Source organism: Pongo pygmaeus, chromosome 1, assembly GCF_028885625.2.
Source record: "Pongo pygmaeus isolate AG05252 chromosome 1, NHGRI_mPonPyg2-v2.0_pri, whole genome shotgun sequence".
In the NCBI taxonomy this organism is placed as follows: Eukaryota; Metazoa; Chordata; class Mammalia; order Primates; family Hominidae; genus Pongo; species Pongo pygmaeus.
This window is the reverse complement of record NC_072373.2, coordinates 220093408-220116937: the sequence shown is the minus strand read 5'-3', so window position 1 is coordinate 220116937 and position 23530 is coordinate 220093408. Positions and strand designations below refer to the sequence as shown.

Sequence of the window (23530 nt, the reverse complement as noted above, 5' to 3'; positions counted from 1 at the left end):
TTCAAGAACAGCCTGAGACTCCATTTGCAAAAAAAAAAAAAATTTAAATCTGTAAAGTCATTTCCAAATGTGAGTTAATAATTATTGAAAAAATTTGGTGCTTATCAGAATTGAAACATGGATTTTCAGCCAAATTGCATTAACAAAATAAACTCATAGGAATAAGAACAGGTCAAAAGCCTTGTGACAAAACGTGTTTGGACAAAAACTGATAAAGAAAATTAACTTTGGAATGTGTCACACACAAGGTTGAAATGTCATTCCTTGGAGGAATTTTCATATCAGCTCTGGGTAGAAAAAGTCCTCAGGTGTTAGGTTCACCCTCCACTGATTATGGCTTTTAGCAGAGAAGAGTCTGAAATCAGAATTATGAAGTTTTTTGAATGCTGTCCTTGTACATCACAGATCTTCTGAATGAAGGTAGTGATAATTATACTTCTTTTTTTTTTTGAGATGGAGTTTCGCTCTTGTTGCCCAGGCTGGAGTGCAATGGCGCGATATTGGCTCACTGCAACCTCCACCTCTCGGGTTCAAGAGATTCTCCTGCCTCCCGAGTAGCTGGGATTACAGGCATGCGCTACCACGCCCGGCTCATTTTGTATTTTTAGTACAGATGGGGTTTCTCCATGTTGGTCAAGCTGGTCTCAAACTCTTGACCTCACTCAGGTGATCTGCCTGCCTGGGCCTCCCAAAGTACTGGGATTATAGGCGTGAACCACCACACCCGGGTGATAGTTATACTTCTATTAATGATCCATTGGAAGTTCTTTTTTTTGAGACAGGGTCTTGCTGTGTTGCCCAGGCTAGTCTCAAACTCCTGGACTCAAGTGCGCCTCCTGGGCTTACAGGTGTGCACCACAACACCCAGCTGGAATTTTACTTTTAAGCTAAACAACCAAATCCACCACCATCTGGTGCCAGCAGAACTGGCTGTCCTAGTTCCCTTCTGTATGCTACAGACAGCATATAGGAGCCACTTGAGAATGTGTTAGGGAGGTGGGCCCTGAGAATGAAGCCAGTAAGTCTCAGCACACTTCCTTTGAGACCAGCCACCAGTATAAGCTCCCCCAGAGACTGTGCGTCCTATCAGCCTGGTGATTCAGGCATTCACAAATCCTGTCACAGTGTCCATGTATGACATTATAACCCAGTATCCCAATTTCTTGCCTGAAACACCCTTTTCCTTTCTACCCATCAGATTCCATCCATCCAGTAAGGATAAATTACCCTCTGGCAGGGTGGGGTGGCTCACACCTGTAATCCCAGCACTTTGGGAGGCCGAGGCGGGCAGATCACTTGAGGTCAGGAGTTCGAAACCAGCCTGGCCAACATGGTGAAACCCCATCTCTACTAAAAATACAAAAATTAGCCGGGCATGGTGATGGGCACCTGTTATCCCAGCTACTAGGGAGACTGAGGCAGGAGAATTGCTTGAACTCGGGAGGCGGAGGTTGCAGTGAGCCAAGACTGCGCCACCATACTCCAGCCTGGGTGACAGAGCGAGACTCCGTCTCAAGAAAAAAAAAAAAAAGAAAAATTACCCTTTGTCAGGTGAAGTGATGATTAGACGCCACCAACCCAAGTGCTCTCTTCGCAGCTACGGTTCACAGTGAAGTCCCCTTTTCTGAATCTCCACAGCCCTACTCCACACGAAAGCACCCACAGGCTCCACGGCAGAGTCTACTGCTCTCTGATTATGTCACGCAGGTTATGGTCAATTCTGTAATGCTGTTCTGTGCTTCTTCAGGTGACCACTGTACCTCATATTTTTTTTTTGCACCCCTAGACATTATTTGGCTTAGTTTATTAACTAGTTGTAAGTGTTCTGTAAACATTTGTAGAAAATATATACTTTTTTACACCCCAACAGTAATTCCCAAAGTGTGAACTATGTAGGGTGTTGCTAAATGTCACAAAGGAAAAAAGGGGTGGGATGGGGAGTGTGGGGAAGAGGGGAGGGCTAAACAAAGCTAAACAGTTTTACTCAAAAACAAACAAACAATCCCCCCACCGCCCCAAACCAGTAACTTCAATGCTGTGTGTGCTGGAAACTAATACAAATAAAATAAAAGTTAAACAGTTTGACTCTAACACTCCTGAGAGGTTTCCACACACAAAAAGGACTCTGGCTCTCAGAGGGACACAAGTCTTCCTAGACCCCTGCTCTGTGAGTCGCACTCCTAGAAACACTGTTCCATGTGGTCCCAGGGCTCCTCTCAGCAACGCAAATAAATTTCTGCTGCTTCCATCTTCCCATTTCTGAGCTATTATCAATGCTTGAGGACCAAGGTAATATTGTTAATAATTATTCCAACCCAGACACCATTAGTGACCTGATATTCAGACATACTTTAAACTGTGTTTTTACAGGTAGATTAAAATCAGATAGTTTGATAAAAATCTCAGAGCTTCAGGTACCCACTCCATGTGTGAAACAGTAAATAAAAAAACATATTAGCTGCTTGGTGCTCAGTAAATATTTCTAGACCAAGTATTTGAAGTTCGATTAAATGCTTATCAGGTGATAAGCTGGCAGTAATAGCACCTTTGCAAAACTATCACTGTCAAGAACCACAAGAAAACTAGGTTTACTTCCTTCACATTCAGTAGCCATTACCACTTTAAGTTATGCCTCCTACTGTCAATAACAAACCCCACCCCATTCTAGAAACACTCTGGACAAAGGGGAGAGCCTCTGTGGCCTCCCACGGGATGCACCCACTGATTGAAGCCCACCCCATTCTAGAAACACTCTGGACAAGGAGGAGAGCCTCTGTAATGTCCTGTGGGAGGCACCCACCAACTGAAGCCCACTCCATTCTAGAAACACTCTGGAAAAGGGGGAGAGCTTCTGTAACGTCCTGTGGGATGCACCCACCGACTGAAGCCCACCCCACTCTACAAACACTCTGCACAAGGGGCAGAGCCTCTGTAACATCCTGCGGGATGCACCCACCGATAGAAGCCCACCCCACTCTAGAAACACTGCATAAGGGGGAGAGCCTCTGTAACGTCCTGCGGGATGCACCCACCGACTGAAGCCCACCCCACTCTACAAACACTCTGCACAAGGGGGAGAGCCTCTGTAACGTCCTGCGGGATGCACCCACCGACTAAAGCCCACCCCACTCTACAAACACTCTGCACAAGGGGGAGAGCCTTTGCTACCTCCCGTGGATGCACCTACCGACTGACTGGCCAGCAGAGTAGGAATCCGTCCTCGTTCTGGATCGCTTGTTGCCTTTGGTATTTGCTAGGGAGAGAAATAAAGAGTATTGAAACATGCTTCAAATTTTGACTTGAAAGAAACTTGGTTATTTTCTTCCAGTCATAAAAATATAGTTGTTCGTAAAGCGATAGCCCCAAAAAAAGAGATGACACACATATTACTCAGGAATAAGTGGGTGGGTGTTAGCATGGGATGTGACACCCAGAGGGATACTCTATACTGTTGATTTGGACTTAGACGATGTAATACAGATAATATAAGATCAAAGTATGATTTAATTTCAATGGATTAGAAGCTCTTTTGGTGAACATCCCCTAAGGTGGCAGAACAAAGGGTAGATGAAGATATTGCTGTCCTAAATCATAACTGTTTGCGTTTCTTATTAAAATTTCGGCTTACTACTCTATATAAAGCCCAGGGAAAAATCACTAGGATACTTGGTTAATGCTGAAGAATATTTTAGTATCTAAATTGATAATGGCATTTTCTGTTTTAGTTAATACAAATACTTGAAGTTCTTTTCCAGGTGTCAGAGTTACTCTGTGCAAATGTAATGCAATAGCTCAGCAATGTATCCCAGGCTGCAGGCTTGAAGGGGCATAGGTTTGTAAAATGTTATGTGCTGGATATTGCTAATTTGGGAGGCTGCCAACCCCAGCTTCCACACACTTGATTTTATTTTTTATTTTTTTTCTTTTATTTTTAAAATTAAATTTTTTATTTTTTTATTTTTTTGAGACAAGGTCTCACTCTGTCACCTAGGCTAGAGTGCAGCAGTGGCATGATTATAGCTCACTGTGCCTCAACCTCCCAGGCTCAGGTGATCCTCCTGCCTCTGCCTCCTGAGCAGGTAGGACCACCGGCATGTGCCACTGTACCCACCTTAATATGGTTTGGCTGTGTCCCCACCCAAAATCTCATCTTGAACTGCAATCCAAATTGTAATCCCCATGTGTTGTGGGAGGGACCTCATGGGAGCTGATTAGATCATGGGGATGGTTCCTCCATGTTGTTCTCGTGATAGTGACTGAGTTCTCATGAGATCTGGTGGTTTTATAAGGGGCTTTTCTCCCCTTCACCCTGTACTTCTCTCTTCTGCCCCCAAGTGAAGAAGGATGTGTTTGCTTCCTCTCCCATCAGGATTGTAAGTTTCCTGAGTTCTCCCCAGCCAAGCAGAACTGTGAGTCAATTAAACCTCTTTCCTTTATAAATTACCCAGTCTCAGGCAGTTCTTTATAACAGCGTGAGAACAGACTAATACATGCCTAATTTTTTCAGTTTTTGCAGAGAGGGGTCTTACTATGTTGCCCAGGCTGGTCTTGAACTCCTGGCCTCAAGCAACTCCTCTGCCTTGGCCTCCCAAAATGTTAGGATTACAGGCGTGAGCCACTAAGCTCAGCTCCCAGGCACTTGATGATACTCACTGTCCATCAGCCTCCAGTTCAGCAAGGGGTCATAGACAAAGGCTTCCAGCACGGCCATGACACTGTCCTTGTGCTCTCGCAGCACCTCCATCACTGTGTGGCATGTGATTCTGTAGTTGCCATCCAGGCCTGTAACCTAGAAATGAGACAGAGCCACTCACCACAGGAGTTACTGACTCTCCACCCAAAGCAAGCTGAGGGGGTCTGTTACCCTCACTCAGGAAGCAGACACAGGCCATGTTGACGTATCAGGGTGAGAATGTCTTAGGAGAAGGAATCAGGGCAGGACTGTGATCCACAGGAAACCAGGTCAGAAGTGAAGTGGTAAGCCTTTCATAGATAGGTCATTTCTAACACAATAGGAAATAACAGAAAACTGCTACAAAAATCACAAAGGCACTTTGGGGAACTGATGGGCTCTAACAAGCGTGTTCTCAGAGAAGGTTGTTAACTGTCCTGATCCCATTTTGAAGCAGCTCGTTCCCGATATCCACTCACCTCCATAGCATTGGTCAACATTCTTGTTAGTCTAAATGGAATCTTCTCTGGAAACTTCTCTCGGGTCATAGCAACCTACAGAATAATAAATGGGAAAAGCCAAATCAATGTTTATTTTCTTTACCTGGAGCCAGGTGGAGCAGGTGGCTTTCCTCTGCATCACCTGCACTGATTTTAATTACAGCAGAAAAATGAAGCAGCTTGGGTTTAGTGAGAGGACTTGTCACAGGGATTTGAAAGACAACTTAAAAAACAAGAAACAAACAACAGAAAAGAAGAGAAAACAAAAAGGAAAAACGACAAATGTTCATTGTGTCCAGGCTCTTGGGCAACAGGCGGTATGGAGGGTAGGGGCCTCCTCCACTCAGAGGGCATGTGAACAGCAGCCCTTGCTCCAAGGGGGTTAGAGTCCAACTAAGAGCCCAGATTTCATTTCTTAGACTGACTTAACTACAGCCTTGGTAGGGCCAGCAGGGGTTAAGAGTAAGGCCGTTTGGGCTTAAGTCTGCCTAAAGTGTCAGAGAAGGGAGAAAAGTGATCACCCGGGAAGATGAGGTTGGGGTTTTAGAACATGTGTTTACCTCAAAGCAGTCCCCAAAGTCAATGTGCAGGATCTTCCCACTCAGACGGTCCAGCATCAGGTTGGATGGGTGTCTTTGAGAAACAGAAGACAGATCAGGGAGGGATCAACAGAGATCACGGATGAAAAAATCAGTAAGTACGTGATACTGTAAGCTAGGAGCTGGTAAACGATAGCCCTCAGCCAATCCAGCCCCTCCACCTCCACTTCTGCAAGTCCAGTTTTACTGGAACACACAGCACGCTCCCTTGTTTAAGTACTGTTCCAGGCTGCTTCCGTGCTACCACAGCAGAGCTGACTAGCTGTGACAGAGACCAAAGGACCCACAAAGCCTAAAACGACCTATTAACTGGTCCTTTACAGAAACAGTTTGCCAACTCCTGCTGAAATGCGGGCTTATGTGTGAATCACAGGTTGTCCCACTGTATTGACATACTGTGCTTTTCTGAGGTCTTTGGTGATCTAATAAGTCATTTCTGGCAGCACTGGCACCTTCTGGTGACAAGGCTCTATCATTTTTACTGAGCAGCCGTAACAGGTCTCGTCTCCTTAAGTCCCTGAGCCAATCCCGGCAACCACCTGGCTTTTATCAACAGATATTCTGCTAGACTTTTAAAAACAAAAATCTACTATTTTTGTGGGGTAAAATTATTTTTACTCTCAAATAGTTGCATGAGACATGATTCCAGGAGAAAAACAGTAGACATCAGAGAACCAGTCTTTTTTACATTCTTGTGAGTCCATTTCTGAACATTCGTAAATTACATTTTCAGTCAGTACATTTGGACAAAACTTATTATGCAAAAATATCAGAAGGATCTACTTTGGTTGGTTTCAATTACAGAAATAAAATGATTTATCTTAGCACAGTGGTGACTGACAAATGTTTCTTGAATCAATAAAATCAATATGATTTAGTATTTTTTTTTTCTTTGAGACAGAGTCTTACTCTGTTGACCAGGCTGGAATGCAGTGGTGCAATCACGGCTCACTACAGCCTTGACCTTCTGGGCTTAAGTGATCCTCCTACCTCAGCCTCCCGAAGAGCTGGGACTACAGGTGCATGCCACCATGTTTGGCTAATTACTTTTTTTGTAGAGACGGGATCTTGCTATGCTGCCCAGGCTGGTCTCAAATTCCTGGGCTCAAGTGATCCTCCCACCTCAGCCTCCCAAAGTGCTGGAATTATAGGCATGAGCCAATGAGTCTGCCCTGTAATACAGCTTTTAATACATTAAGCCAAACTAAGGAGAAAGTAGTATCCTTCTATGTGGGGCTTTATTGAGATGGGGTCTTGCTATTGCCCAAGTTAGTCTCAAACTCCTGGGCTCAAGTGATCCTCTCACCCTGGCCTCCCAGGATGACAGGCATGAGCCACAGCACCCAGCTTGAACTGTTTTTCCTTTTCTTTAGTTTGATGTATTCTTCTGATGGCATCATAATCAATAGGGAACTAAGGCTAATGTTGTAAAAGAGACCTTACATATACAATATTGGTATTTATTTACCAATATTTATTTACCAAATATTTATTTACCAAATATTTATTTACCAAAAAGCCATATATTTAATTGGAAAACCAAATGAAACCATTCAGGAAAACTACAATGGAGAAAGAAGACTAAAAAAACCAAATTAAATTACTCACCTATCTCCCAGGCCTAAAATATACCCAACCATTGACATGACCGCTAAAGAACGGGTATAATTGGTTCTTCGGTCAAACCACACCTAGAACACAGGAGTGCGTGTGAACTAAGGTTCTGGAAACTTTAATTTCAACATAATTATACTCTAATAAGCTGTCTTTAGTTTGTTTTTTTGAGACCGAGTCTCGCTCTGTTGCCCAGGCTGGAAGGCAGCGGTGCTATCTTGGCTCACTGCAGCCTCCACCTCCCGGGTTCAAGCGGTTCTCATGCCTCAGCCTCCTGAGTAGCTGAGATGACAGGCACCTGCCACCACTCCCAGCTTATTTTTGTAGTTTTAGTAGAGACGGGTTTTCACTATGTTGGCCGGACTGGTCTTGAGCTCCTAACCTCAAGTGATCCGCTTGCCTTGGCCTCCCAAAATGCTGGGATCACAGGCCTGAGCCACTGTGCCTGGCCTAATCAGTTGTTTTCTTACAGTCCATCAATAACTGGTTAGAATGTATAACATTATAAAGACCCCATTCACAATTCTAACAATGAACTATGCCTTGAATTAAACTTAATTAGAAATGTGTTAGACTTAAAGATCTGAGTAAATGAAAAATATCAGTTTAAGGATATCCCCTTATGAGTATAAAGATGTTACAGCCTCAAGAAAAAAAATAGATGACGATAACCCCTGAGAAGGGACTTGTATTAACACCAAGGAACTTGAGAAACAGGCCAAAAGAGCAATGAAACAGAAGAGGAGCCCTAGAAAGAAATTCAAGGACACATAGAATTTAGTGTTTAGGCTGGGCACAGTGGCTCATGCCTGTAATCCCAGCACTTTGGGAGGCCGAGGTGGGTGGATCACCTGAGATCAGGAGTTCAAGACCAGCCTGACCAACATGGTGAAATCCCGTTTCTACTAAAAATACAAAAATTAGCCGGGTGTGGTGGTGCATGCCTGTAATCCCAGCTACTCATGAGGCTGAGGCAGGAGAATCACTGAACCCAGGAGGTGGAGGTTTCAGTGAGCCAAAATCATGCCACTGCACTCCAGCCTGGGCAACAAGAGCGAAACTCTGTCTCAAAAAATAAAATAAAAAAAAATTCAGTGTTCAATAAAAACAAAATCTTCTAAATAGCAGAGAAAGGATGAATTATTTGGCCAGCAGTGTGGTCACGGCTAGTCATGTTTAAAAAAATAAAGTTACACCTTAAATTCCAAACTTAGTTAAGATTTTTTTTTTTTTTTTTGGACAGAGTCTTGCTCTATTGCCCAGGCTGGAGTGCAATGGCACAATCTTGGCTCACTGTAACCTCTGCCTCCCTGGTTCAAGCGATTCTCCTGCCTCAGCCTCCTGAGTAGCTAGGATAACAGGCACGTGCCACCATGCCCAGCTAATTTTTGTATTTTTAGTAGAGACAGGGTTTCACCACGTTGGTCAGGCTGGTCTCGAACTCCTGACCTCATGATCCGCCCGCCTCTGCCTCCTAAAGTGCTAGGATTACAGGCGTGAACCACCATGCCTGGCCTTGTTTTTTTTTTAAGAGACAGGGTCTCACTATATTACCCAGGCTGGAGTGTAATGGCTTTTCATAGGTGTGGTCTTTTTCTTTTTTAATTTTTTTTTTTTTTTTTTGAGACAGGGTCTGGCTCTGTCACTCAGGCTGAGTTACAGATTGTGCAGTGGCACAATCTCAGCTAACTGCAACCCCTGCCTCCCGGGCTCAAGTGATCCTCCCGCCACAGCCTCCTAAGTAGCTGGGACAACGGGCAAGCGCCATCATACCCGGCTAATTTTTTATTTTTTGTAGAGATGGGGTTTTGCGACGCTGCCCAGGCTGGTTTCAAACACCTGAGCTTCAAGCATTCCACCTGCCTTGGCCTCCCAAAGTGTTGGGATTATAGACGTGAGCCACTGCACCCCGCCCATAGGTGTGGTCTTAATGTGCTACAGCCTTGAACTCCTGGGCTCAAGCAATCCTCCTGCCTCAGCCTCCCAAGTAGCTGAGACTACAGGCGTGTGTACCTTAGTGTCTGGCTTGCGTTAAGACTTAAATGTAAAAAAAAACCCTGTAACTAGTATAAGAAAATATAGGTTAAAAAAAAACCTTAAGGTAGAGAGGGACTTTCTAAATATAAAACCAAAGGAAGAGGCCAGGCGCCGCGTGGCTCATGCCTGTAATCCCAGCACTTTGGGAGGCTGAGAAGGGCGGATCACTCGAGGCTAGGAGTTCGAGACCAGCCTGGCCAACACGGTGAAACCCTGTCTCTACTAAAAATACAAAAGAGTGGCCGGGAGTGGTGACTCACACCTGTAATCCCAGCACTTTGGGAGGCTGAGGCGGGCGGATCACGAGGTCAGGAGATCAAGACCATCCTGGCTAACACGGTGAAACCCCATCTCTATTAAAAATACAAAAAAAAAAAAATTAGCTGGGCATGGAGGCGAGTGCCTGTAGTCCCAACTACTCGGGAGGCTGAGGCAGAAGAATGGCGTGAACCCGGGAGGCGGAGCTTGCAGTGAGCCGAGATCGCACCACTGCACTCCAGCCTGGGTGACAGAGTGAGATTCCGTCTCAAAAAAAAAAAAAAAAAAAAAAAAAAAGCCGGGCATGGTGGCACGCGCCTGTAATTCCAGCCACTCTGGAGGCTGAGGCAGGAGTATCACTTCAACCTGGGAGACGGAGTATGTAGTGAGCCGAGATCATGCCACTGCACTCCAGCCTGGGTAACAGAGCAAGACCTTGTCTCAAAAAAAACAAAAAACAAAAAAAACCACACAAACAAACAAAAAAACACAAAAACAAACCAAAGGAAGAAACTTTAAAGAAAAGGATTACAAATTTGGTAACTTCTAACTTTTAAAAATGCCTGTACAGTCGTCTCTAAGTTAGGGCCCCAATCGGATACCCAAATCTGCAATACTCAAGTGCCTTATATAAAATGGTGTAGGCTGGGCGTGGTGGCTCATGCCTCTAATCCCAGCACTTTAGGAGGCCAAGGCAGGAGGATAACTTAAGACCAGGCTGGGTGACACAGTGAGACTTTGTCTCTTAAAAAAAAAAAAAAAAAAAAAAAAAACAACAAAAACATATATATATATAATATATATATAATATATATATAAAACATATTATATATAATATATATAATATATATATAAAACATATTATATATAATATATATAATATATATATAAAACATATTATATATAATATATATAAAATATATTATATGTTATATATAAAATATATAAAATACATATATTATATATAACATATTATATATAAAATATATATAACATATTATATATAAAATATATATAACATATTATATATAAAATATATATAACATATTATATATAAAATATATATAACATATTATATATAAAATATATATAACATATTATATATAAAATATATATAACATATTATATATAAAATATATATAACATATTATATATAAAATATATATAACATATTATATATAAAATATATATAACATATTATATATAAAATATATATAACATATTATATATAAAATATATATAACATATTATATATAAAATATATATAACATATTATATATAAAATATATATAACATATTATATATAAAATATATAACATATTATATATAAAATATATATAATATATTATATATAAAATATATATAATATATTATATATAAAATATATATAATATATTATATATAAAATATATATAATATATTATATATAAAATATATATAATATATTATATATAAAATATATATATTATATATAAAATATATATATTATATATAAAATATATAAAATATATATATTATATATAAAATATATATATTATATATAAAATATATATAATATATATAAAAAAATATATAAAATATATATAATATATATAAAAAATATATAAAATATATATAATATATATAAAAAAATATATAAAATATATATATATTTAATATATATTATATATATATTTGTTTTTTTTGAGACAAGGTCTCGCTCTGTCACCCAGGAAGGAGTGCAGTGGCATGATATGGCTCACTGCAGCCTCATTCGCCTGGGTTCAAATGATCCTTCCGAATAGCTGGACTTACAAGTGTGTACCACCATGCCCGGCTAATTGTTTTGTAGAAATGGGGTCTCACAGGCCAGGTGTGGTGGCTCATACCTGTAATCCCAGCACTTTGGGAGGCCATGGTGGGTGGATCACTTGAGGTCAGGAGTTTGAGACTAGCCTGGACAACATGGTGAAACCCTGTCTCTACTAAGAATACAAAAATTAACCCACATGATGGTACGTGCCTGTAATCCCAGCTACTTGGGAGGCTGAGGCAGGAGAATTGCTTGAACCCAGGGGGCAGAGGTTGCAGTGAGCTGAGATCTTGCCACTGCACTCCAGCCTGGGTGGAAAAAAAAAAAAAAGAGATAGAGTCTCACTATGTTGCCCAGGCTGGTATTGAACTCCTGGGCTCAAGTGATCCTCCTGCTTTGGCCCCCCAAAGTGCTGAGATTACAAGTGTGAGCCACTGCACCCAGCCAAAAACAACTTTTTAATAAAATGGCATAGTATTGTATGTAACCTATGCACAACCTCCCTTATATTTCAAATCATCTTGAGTACATATAATATCTAATACAATGTGAATGTTATACAACGTAAATAGTCACTCTACTATATTTTTAAAAATTTACATTTCTTATTGTTATATATATTTTTTAAAATATTCTATCCACGGTTGGCTGAATCCACAGATGCAGAAGCTATGGATATGGAGGGCTGACTGTGTATCAAAAACCAAACCAAACCAAACAAAAACTCCAAACCAAAGAACACACCATTAGCAAAATTTAAAAACTAAGTTACTAGGAAATTTGTAACATATATAAAAAAGACACCTATCTTTAATTGTTTAATATATAAAGAGCTCTGGAGAAATAGTAAACTACTCATTCTAACTGTGTGGACTTGTCTTGCTCACCCATTTCATTTTTGTTAGAAAAGTCTGGACACGCGCTACAGCCAATCACAGCAAAGAAGGGCCACTGTGCGCACATGAACAGACGGGAGGGCCATCCTATTGCGAGTGCGGGTTCCAGGAGAGTGCAGGTCTGCAGGGCCCAGTGGCCTACCTCAGAGCTGGGGCTTTTCAGCCACAGCAGCTTGGCCAGGTCGTCCCCAGCTGTATTATTGACGGCATGCTCAAACACCTCCACCTTCTGCATCAGAGTTAAGTGGTCATAGTCCGGAGCCATCTGCATCAGGACACAACCGTTCAGTAAGAGAGCAGCCTAAGACATGTAGTTTGAGTCCAGGAAGAAACAAGGCTTGGGGTCCAGGCAGAGCTGAGTTCTAATTTCCCCATCATAGCCAAAGGAGAAGGGAAATAAGAACACGGCAAAAGGAGAAACGAAGCGACCACTCTAACCTGATGACCACTGGAACCCCAAGGCATAAGGGAAAAACACGAGACCTCACCTCAGTTATAGGCCTTCTGTGCAGATGAGAGTACTGGAAGTTTCAAGGTTTTGGAAAACAAGCAATTCTCTTTCTTATTACTTACACATCTACTAAACATTATTTCTCCATATGGCCAGTGCTTTGTATACATTAGTAAATATATGGTGCTGAATATTTATCTGTCTAGTCTTCCCTAGGATGGTGAAAACAATTTCTCAGCTTAAGGGTCCTTCAGTTTCTTACAAGGTTATCTGCTTTAGGACATACTTCATTAAACCTTCTTCAAAGCTGATTCTCTCAAAGAGATTTTTCAGTGACAGACATACAGAGAGGAATGAGAAAAGCAGTGCTATGGAGATTCCCTGCCACGGAAGGGGTACTGGCTCTCGTGGCCGCATCACATACCCGCAACATGATGCGATGCTCTATGTTGAGAAGGATCTTCTTCTTCTCCCTGTAGTCCCGGATGAGGGCGTGCAGTGTGTCGCAGTGGGGGACCCAGCCAATGAGGCCCGAGTTGGTCGATAAAGGGATGACAGCATATCTCTGGATGCTGGCGCCCACAGAAAAGCAGGGTTAGCGTACCATAAAGAGAGTATACCCTTGAGCAGCTCAGAACACAGGCAGACTATTTTTTTTTTCTTTTTTGAGACAGAGTCTTGCTCTGTTGCCTAGGCTGGAGTGCAGTGGCACAATCTTGGCTCACTGCAACCTCCACCTCCTGGGTTCAAGCGATCCTCCTGCCTAAGCCTCCTGAGTAGCTGGGACTACAGGCGCGTGCCACCATGCCCAGCTAATTTTTTTATTTTTGGTAGAGACGGATTTCACCATGTTGGCCAGGATGGTCTCAATCTCTTGACCTCGTGATCCGCCTGCCTCGGCCTCCCAAAGTGCCAGATTGCAGGCAGGCCTGAGCCACTGCGCCCGGCCCTATTTTTTTTTTTTTTTTTTTTTTTTTGAGATGGAGTCTCGTTCTGTTGTCCAGGCTGGAGTGCAGTGGTGCAATCTCAGCTCACTGCAACCTCCGCCTCCTGAGTTCACGCAATTCTCCTGCCTCAGCCTCCCGAGTAGCTGGGATTACAGGTGCACACCACCACACCCGGCTAATTTTTTGTATTTTTAGTAGAGACGGGGTTTCACTATGTTGGCCAGACTGGTCTCGAACTCCTGACCTCGTGATCCACCCTCCTTGGCCTCCCAAAGTGCTGGGATTACAGGCGTGAGCCACCGCGCCCAGCGGCCCTGACTATTTTTAATGAGCCCCCGCCGCAGCAGGCTGGTGTGAAGTGTGTGTTGAGGGATGCTTTGTGAAGAATAAGGCATCACAGAAAGACAGTGCACTGATGGTGCAGTGAAAGCAACACGGGTCTCCTCAACCTGCCCAAGAAACTCATGGCTTTGGGGGAACAATCACGTGACTAAAATACCTCTCAAGCGAATTCTCATGGTTTTAACAGGAAGAGGAGTGCCAGAATCCGGACAATGGGAAAGGTTTGGCTTTCATCCCACAAGGGGTCAGACCCATCCCATCTGTAGACTCTCCAGTCTACCTGCCACAAATTGCTCCCTGCTGGATTCTTTGGAGGTTGTTAAAGGCATTTCCCAATGAGAATACCCTAAAAATTCTGGAAGAACTTGGTTATAAATTAAGTTATAAAATTTTATAACTTAATTTTTCATTTTTAAAACATTTTTTAAAAATTATTTACTTTTTGAGACAGGGTCTCGCTCTGTTACCTAGGCTCAAGCACAGTTGCACCATCACAGCTCACTGCAGCCTCGACCTCCTGGGCTCAAGTGATTCTCCTGCCTCAGCCCCCTTGAGTAGCTGGGACTACACTGTACCCAGCTTTTTTTTTTTTTTTTTTTTTTGTAGAGACAGGGATTACAGGCGTGAGTCACTGTGCCCAGCCTATTTTTATTTTTTGAGAGAAAGGGTCTTGCTCTGCTGCCCAGGCTGGAGTGTAGAGGCACAACCTTGTCTCACTGCAGCCTCAACCAACTGGGCTCAGATGATTCTTCTGCCTCCATCTCCCAAGGAGCTGGGACAACAGGCATGAGCCACCATGCCCAGCTGATTTTTTTATTTTTTGTAGAGACAGGGTCTCACTTTGTTGTCCAGGATGGTCTTGAACTCCTGGTCTCAAGCAATCCTCCTGCTGTAGCCTTCCAAAGTGTCGGGATTACATGTGAGCCACCATGCCTGGCCACTTAATTTTTTTTTCTTACTTATTTATTTTTGAGATGGAGTTTCACTCTTGTTGCCCAGGCTGGAGTACAACGGTGTAATCTTGGCTCACTGCAACCTCCGCCTCCCAAGTTCAAGCAATTCTCATGCCTCAGCCTCCTGAGTAGCTGGGATTACAGGTGGCCGCCACCACGCCCAGCTAATTTTTGTATTTTTAGTAGACACAGGGTTTCACCATGTTGGCCAGGCTGGTCTCGAATTCCTGACCTCAAATGATCCACCCGCTTGGGCCTCCCAAAGTGCTGGGATTACAGGCATAGGCCACCGTGCCCGGTCACCTTTTTAATTTTTTTAAATAAATAGTGGTGGGGTCTCTCTATGTTGTTTAGGCTGGTCTTGAATTCCTGGGCTCAAGTGATCCTCCTATCTCGGCATTATAAAATATTAGGATTATAGGTGTGAGCCACCGTGCCCAGCCTTTTTCTTCTAAAGAGACAGTCTTGCTCTATTACCCAGGCTGGAGGGCAGTGGCACAATCACAGCTCACTGCAGCCTTGAACTCCTAGGCTCAAGCCATCCCCCTGCCTCAACCTCTGGAGTTTCTGGGACTACAGGCATGAGTTACCATGCCTGGCTCCCTAATTTTATAGTTTTTTGTTAAGATATAATACATGACTACATGAGACAAATGTAGGAAAAAACCAGAAGACTTCTCAAATTGTTGCCATTTCAGGGTTTCTGAATACCTGAGGTTTTTCCGAAGAGATGTTGGGTCATTGGCCAGAAGGGTATTAACCAGGCCGAAGAGCTGCATCACACGCTCATCCTGGCGCAGATCTTCATGGCCTTTTAGAAGGAAAACAAACTCATGCCCGTTGCTGCCTGTAAGGAACAGTGGGAGCTGTGAGTGTACATCAGGGGTCCTCAGCTCTTCAGCTGAGAGCACCACTGCATTCAAGAGATCCCACAGACTACATATGCCTTACCTAATCACACGTTCCTCACAAAAAGAAAAAACAATCTTTAGAATTAATGAAAAGAGTGGCTTTGCCTTTTATGGTTCTCAATGACCAATGTTGTTCAAATTAAAACAAAACAAAACCTGTTTTTGAGGACCAGGAATGGTTAGGCACAGAAATGATCATTCCTGTTTTCCGACCCACTCTGTCCTACTCTGTTCTGAGAAGCCTGACTCCTACAGGCTGCATTACCTGGGATCCCACTTGGGCGTGGCCAGTGGTGGAAGGGTACTGGCAGGAGGTCAGAGGATGGGTAGAGGGAGAGGTCAGGGTATGTGTCCCCCACCACCAGCCTGGCCCCAGTTCTAGAAGCTGCCACTCTCTCTGGACTGTAGACTCTGCTAGATGGCCTCTCTGGCATAGTGATGTAGGTTCTAGCTGGGCTCCTTGCTCTTCCAGTTCTGGAGTGCGGGGGTGGGTGAGGGCTGAGTAACAATTTCTCACTTGTGCTTGTTCATGAGCGCTCCTTGTTGATTCTCTTAGCTTTGCTTATACCTCTGGAAACAATTCCTTTCTTAAACTCTCTTTAATTAAACACCCCAAGAACCAGCCTGACCCACATTTTGGTATCAGAAGACAACAGCTCATGCAGAGATAATCACCTGTGGACCATGATTAATTGGTGTTGGTGAATAATCACTGCATTTAAGAAACATTGAGCATTATTAAGAGCGAGAGGCGAGGCTGGGCGCGGTGGCTCACATCTGTAATCCTAACATTTTGGGAAGCCAAGCTGGGCGGATCACCTCAGGTCAAGAGTTTGAGACCAGCCTGGCCAATGTGGTGAAATCTCATCTCTACTAAAAATATAAAAATTAGCTGACAAAAATATAAATTAGCTGATAAAAAATATAAAAATTACAGGCGTGCACCTGTAATCTCAGCTATTAGGGAGGCTGAGGCACGAGAATCGCTTGAACTCAGAAGTGGGGTTGCAGTGAGCCGAGAGCACACCACCTCACTCCAGCCTGGGCAACAGAGTGAGACTCTGTCTTGGGGGAAAAAAAAAAAGAGCAAGAGGCAGCTGGGCGTGGTGGCTCACACCTGTAATCCCAGCACTTTGGAAGGCCAAGACAGGCGGATCGCTTGAGGTCAGAGTTCGAGACCAGCCTGGCCAACATGGTGAAACCCCAACTCTACTAAAAATACAAAAATTAGCCAGGTGTGGTGGTGCGTGCCTGTAATCCCAGCTACTCGGGAGGCTGAGACAGGAGAATCGCTTGAACCTGGGAGGTGGAGGTTGCAGTGAGCCAAGATTGTGCCATTATACTCCAGCCTGGGCAACAAGAGCAAAACTCCGTCTCAAAAAAAAAAAAAAAAAAAAAAAAATAGCGAGAGGCCTCAAAGTGCCACCACAGCACTCAGGCCTCCCTAAAACATCCCCCATAAGTAACACTCTACCCCAAGGGAAATTCCAGAGGCCACTTGCTTAACAAATCTCACTGTGAGAATCCACTCGTTCATTTTACACAATCATTTACCATAGAGACTATGATGGTTAAAAAAAAAAAAAAAAATTCAAGAGCCAGAAGCCCCTGTTTCAGAGGAGCTAGCACCTTCCCTGCTTGCACCCAGCTGCCTCCTTCCTGGCCTCATACACCTGCCTTCCACTGTTACTTCTCTGCCTTGCATGCCTCTGTCGTTCCCTTTGTGTGTGATCATGCTTCACATAAGCCCAACTACATGAATGAAGCAAGTCCTGAGGACATAATGAGAAATTTGCTTGTCCTCTATTTTCCTCTCAATGAGCATGGGAGAGATGTAGCTATGATAGGTGAGTAGTGGGAATGGCAAGCAGTAATTTCAGAAGACGGAAGCGGTCTCAGCCAGGGTAGGAGGGAGAAGCGGGTGACAGAAGTGCACAATGGTCCTTACCCATAAGTGTCAATTTCCGGGGCCTCTGCTTAGATGTGATGACTTGCAAAGACGGTGCTATGGACTGAATGCGAATGATTGGCTGGTTGGGGTCATATGTTCCTGGCACAGCCAATTCAAGGTCCCGGCACATCAGAAGTTTTGGGGAAACATATTGCAGCTCTAAGGATGTGAGCTGTGAATAATTACCAAAGGATTTAGTGTTCTGCCTCCAGGGAGGAATTTAAACGCAATTTAAGTATTTTTCAGTGGATTGCTAATAACAATTACTTGTCCCAAAGCAGAAGTAAAACCAGATGCTTTGGAATGAGTGTTAGAACATTCATAGACAGTAAAACAGAAAGGACTATAATGACAGTTAACCCTGCCAGGAGCCTGAAGATCCTACCTGAGGCAGCTGCTTTGAGATTCGTCGGAACACATGATAATAGAGGTCCCAGGCTTGGGTGAGGTCCTTGACATTCCCTGATTTCATGTACTTCCTGCACCACTCTTGGGCCTCCATTAAATCTCGACCATAGGCCTGAGAGAGAAAGCAGGCACGTTTTCAAGTGATCAAAGTCTCAACCAAGCCAGGAGGCAAAATCCCCAGGCTGACTGCAGACACTCCTCAGGAGCCCGCTGTGGCCTGAAAACACTGACAGGGGCTGGAAGCAAGAGCAGAGGTGCAGGCCTCCAACCCTGGAGCTCCCAAACCAGCAGCATGGCTTATGGGGAAGGAAGGGTGAGAGGAGAGATGAGATGACCTCTTGAGAAATCTTGGGCTTTTCCAGTTAAAATTCAGAAGGGTCCCTGTAACTCATTTCCCATGTTTTATGCTGTGTGACCTCCATCAGAGCTCGTTTTATTAAAGTCAGTGGAAAGGCTAGAGGAAAAGAAATCTGACAAAGGCCTTGGGTCATGTCCTTTCATTTCGTAAAAACTTTTCTCATTTCATTTTTTTTAGTAGCAGAATATTTCTACAGGGTTATGTCCTTTCGTGTTTTTTACCCCATACCTGATTAAAGGATGTTTCCTTCAGAGTCTGGGGACCCCGTTCCATCATAGCATGCAAGGGCTCCAGCACCTCAAACATGCCTTTCACGTTCCTTTCCCCAAAGTACAAACGAGACGCCTCCTCCAGGCCTTCGTGCCACATCTCATGCCAGAGGATGGCCACTCGGATCAGCTCCTCGCTCACCTGAAGCCAAGAGAAGAAGGAGAGAAGCACCAAGAATCAGCTAACCTCAGAAAGGTCTGTTTTGGAGACACAGGAGGTACTACTTCCAGCAGTCAGAGGAAGTGCATAGCACCAATGCGAGGAAGAAAAACAATCCCACTCGCGCCCACCAGCTAAGTGACCAGGGTCTATGGAACCCCACAGTGGCTCTGACCCACCATCATGGCCTGCTGGACCAGGGTGTTGCTGTGCTCACACATGTTCTTCAGAATCTTGTTGGCTGCATTGTGCCGGGCTGTCGTGGTAGACTTAGAAGCCACTGTCAGGGGGTAGATGAGGGCCTGAGGGAAAGACAGAAGAAATATCTATAAAGGAAATGTGGGTTGGGGAAGAGCTGGTGTGAATTTTAAGGAGAATGACAAAACAAGTGGTGAGTGTGACATTAACATCTGCTTGAGACTACCACGAAGGGGCTAACTCAGTCTTGGGGGGAACGCTTTCTTTTTAGCAAGGCTCCCAGGCCCTCTGGGATGGCTGGCTGGACAGACCCTCCCAGGCCAGGATGGAACACATGGCTCCCAGTTCCTGCACTTGTGTCTCCAGGGCAGCTTTTGGAAAGGCTGACCACCAAGCCAGTGGTTAGATGAGAAACTGCCCAGGGTCTCCACGTACCTGGGGGTGGTACCGACCAATGTCTGTGAGAAGCTGGTGAATGAGACGTCCCACCAAGGGTCTGGGCGTATCAATTCTTGCAATGAGCTGAGGTATAACCTGGTATTCAAAAAGACACAGTATGTAGCATATGAGACTTGAAACAGCTAGTTATTCTTCTAGGCAAAGATCAATTCTTTTAACTTGTTTTGGTTGATGCTCTGAAATGGTTCATTTCCTTCCCTTTAGTTTCTAAAAGAAAATAAAGAAAATATGGACACTTGACACTGGGACCGAGCCCTACTTCCTTAGCACTGTATTAACACACGCTGCCTTGCGACGCTGAACAGAGCATGCTTGTAAGAGGAGACACACAGAAGACAGACTTGGAGACACCTTCACCGGTAACCAAGTGTTCTCACCTGTAGCCAGGTATCAATCTGGATGGCTTTCACCCCCTCCACTAAGGCCTCGTTGACATCTGGCCAGTGACCATAATCAAACCATAAGGTGAGAACTCTGAAAAAGAAATGAGAAAGTCACAGAAAATTTAGTTTCCCAGTTTTTGCCTGCCTGTTTTTCATCTTTAAGGCTCCTGAGAAGAGAGCTGGCAGGGACTCCAACCAGTGACTCTCAAATGTGTTTGGCCTCCCATGGGAGCAGGTGTCTGTGACGGGTGGCAATGCTCTTGACTGAACACCACAAGAATCACCCTGAGCAAATGAGCATTTCATCCCAGGTCACCGAGGGGTCACCATGGCATGTATGCAGACATCAAACAGATGAGCCAGGATAATCTTTAGAGAGCCACAAGTCTGCACATGTAAGAGTCGCTGTACGGCAGAGGCAACAGGGACACCTGGCTCTTAGCTGGCTGGAGATCCTCAAATGAAGGAGGACGTGGACCTTGTCACCTTTACCCTCTGGGTTAACTGATTGAGTCATTTGTTTAGACCTCTCCAAGTTGCTGAGGGATTTTAGAAATACTGTGACTTCAACAGGCAACAGGTGGTCAGAAAAAAGAAATATTGTGATTAACAGATGGGTTAATAATCCCTACATAATAAACCACACATGGAGAGTTCTCGCTCCACTTCTCCTCCTCACTCTCTATAGGTTTCACCCACACAGGTGGGGCCCAGTCAGCTGTTACTCCTTAAACTGCAGTGCAGAAAAAAGGCACACACATCGATCTTGGGTGTCCTGATCAGGGTCAGGAAGGGAAAGAGGACTTTACGTGTGACTTCTAGGTCTTGCCATTAACATGGCCTGCCAGAGTTGCATCTTTCCCTTCTCTGATACCTGAGTGTATCCTGGAGGTTGTTGCCTCGTGACAAGGAGATGGAACGGAAGAAGCCCTGGACAGCAGGCACCGTATACATCAGGAGGGTTTTGGACAGATCCTGTTGGAACACACATATGTTAGCGACACTCTTGCCTCAGCTTTCTCATCTGTAAAATGGGCATAAGAGCATACTAATTGTACCTACTTCAAAGGGTGGTTATAACAATTAAATCGGTTAATGCATGAAAAATCTTTAATCATTACCTGGCACATAGCAAAGACTCAATAAATGGCAACTGTATCATAACTGTTATTATCTTGGGCTGACGGTGGCTTCCTGAACAGGATGGAGGGAGGAGGTGGGGCTGAGGCTCTGAACACCCTGATCTCTGGGCCTGCCAGCTGCCCTGGTGCATTCTGAACTGACAGCCCAAGGGGAAGGGGAAGAAGTGGAAGTGGAGAGAAAAAGGCAGAGGATGGACCTCCCAAGCCCCATCCTCAGAGTGGACCCGCAGCTGTGTACAGCCGCCCACACACAGGTGCAGCACGTAGAGAATGAGCTCATCCACAGGGAAGCTTGACAAGGAGCTTGCTCTTCAGCACAGGGGCTGGGTCAGCTCCCCAAACGCAAATATTCACACACAAAGCCCTGTCTCAGGCAGTGCTGGATGGTAGATAGGCAATATTTTCCAGCTCCACCTGGCACTTCAGATACAGCCTCAGGTTCCTTTTAAGCTTAACAACGATTCCATTTCTCAGAGAGCCTGGCACCTTGGTTGGTTGTTAATAAGGAAGAAGGGAAGGGTACCTCAGTGACCTTCTTCTGCAGCGGTGATGGGGTGGGGCTGTTTTCGGTGCTCTCGGCCTCGCTCTCACTGTTGCTGCCCTCGGTGCTGGCGGTGGTGGTGGCAGTGGCGGCTGTGGTAGCGGCAGTGGTGGCGTTGGTGATGTTGGCCCCGCTGGCATGACGCAGTTTCTTCTTCTCGTCGCGGGCTTGGTTCTGATGTTTGTAATGTAGCACAGCTTCGAAGTTCATCACTGCCCACGCATGCCAGGCCTGGTTGGGGAGAAAGGCAAGGACAGACACCAGAGCTGTGACCAACAGCAGGGCTCAGAGGAGCACAAGGTCGATGCTGAGGAATAGCTGCTCCTGCCTCTTCTCTGTGTTCATAAAGCAAACACTTCAAGGAGACACTCAGAAATGGCTGTTTTACTAAATTCATCATGATCCACTCACTTTGTGGAGCACTAACTATATAATGTACTATGTGTGCACTGCAAGAAGGGCACAGCAAGAGGAGCAGGAGAGAGCTCTTGCCTCAAGGGATCTCCCGGCCTCCTAGGGGAGCTCATGCACAAACCTGAAGACCTAGGTACTCTGCAAGGCACAATGGGAGTAGCAAGGACAGGGATTTGAAAAGCTTTGTCAAGAAGAGGGATTTGGGGTAGGTCTGGAAGAGAGCTACAGAAGGGCAAGGAGGGAAACAAGAGGGCAGCGGTGGGGACTACTTGGCAAGGGGGAAGAATAAGGCCACAGATGCGCAGATTGGTTCACGGGAAACAAGCCCATGGATGTGACTGCGCAGGGGATACACGCAGGCGAGGAGTGAGAGCGAAGCCAGCAAGGCACGCCTGGAGCAGGCACGGGGCTGGCACTTTCACCCAGAAAGCAGAGCTGCACTGGGTATTAAGTGTACATTTAGGGGAAAGCAGAAGTGGCAAGCAGCAGTCATCACAATATTTCAAGGGAGCAAAGTCTTGACAGGTCACCAGATAGTGGACAAAGGAAGACATGAAGAGCATAGGAGCATGACAGAGAAAGAATCTCACCCATCTGCCTGGTCCCAACACCTAGCCCATGGCCTGACAGAGAACCAGTGCTCAATGCTTGAAGGAAGAACCGCTGGTGCTTATTTGGATAAAGGAATACTACTCTCTCTCTGGGGGTTCTGAGCGGCAATGACTCTATAGCGTACCACTGCTTGGTTTAGCAAGAGTGAGGCAGAGTTTGCTTCCAGGCTGGTAACTTTGCAGTGATAGTAGGACACTACATGACCCATTAATAGCAGAACTTTCTGAATAATCGGGAAATTCGTTTGTATGCCTTGCCAAAAACCTTGAACACAGGTGTGTCCGTTTTCTCATCTAAGCAGAATAGATTTATCACAACTAACCTTTACTTGATGAGTAAGAATTCTACAATGACCCAGGTTTCAGTTTTCCCATACCTTCATTTATTCACTGAATATCCCTTGTATATCTGCTATGTGCCTGGCAATGACCTGGGGTCAAGGTGAACAAGACAAACAGTCCTGGCATGCACACAGGGCCATGACATTGATGGTAGAACACATCACAAAACCAAAGGGACCCACATTAGGAAAAGCTTTTAAAAACTAAAACTAAAGTTCCTGAAACCAGCTTTTTTCTTGTGATTTGCTTACTTCCTAAAAGCTAAATGAATGAAAGTAACTCTGGTTAGAATACAACTCTGATTAACAAGCTTCCAGTTAAT

At 44.4% G+C, this 23530-nt stretch overlaps 1 protein-coding gene across 1 annotated transcript in view; it reads right to left on the bottom strand.

The window, feature by feature from the left end:
- The window catches only part of MTOR (mechanistic target of rapamycin kinase), a 157063-nt gene that overhangs the window by 3478 nt on the left and 130055 nt on the right, over window positions 1–23530 (bottom strand). Inside the window, exons 39-54 of the mRNA XM_054439543.1 lie at window positions 21824–22072; window positions 21033–21133; window positions 20153–20249; window positions 19752–19850; window positions 19298–19420; window positions 18918–19100; window positions 18309–18443; window positions 17921–18095; window positions 15773–15908; window positions 13244–13391; window positions 12511–12633; window positions 7380–7462; window positions 5733–5805; window positions 5152–5226; window positions 4654–4789; window positions 3188–3253 (exon numbers count right to left, since the gene is read on the bottom strand). Of these exons, the coding sequence (XP_054295518.1) occupies window positions 3188–3253; window positions 4654–4789; window positions 5152–5226; window positions 5733–5805; window positions 7380–7462; window positions 12511–12633; window positions 13244–13391; window positions 15773–15908; window positions 17921–18095; window positions 18309–18443; window positions 18918–19100; window positions 19298–19420; window positions 19752–19850; window positions 20153–20249; window positions 21033–21133; window positions 21824–22072 (2002 nt within the window). The remainder of the gene's footprint in view (window positions 1–3187; window positions 3254–4653; window positions 4790–5151; window positions 5227–5732; window positions 5806–7379; window positions 7463–12510; window positions 12634–13243; window positions 13392–15772; window positions 15909–17920; window positions 18096–18308; window positions 18444–18917; window positions 19101–19297; window positions 19421–19751; window positions 19851–20152; window positions 20250–21032; window positions 21134–21823; window positions 22073–23530) is intronic.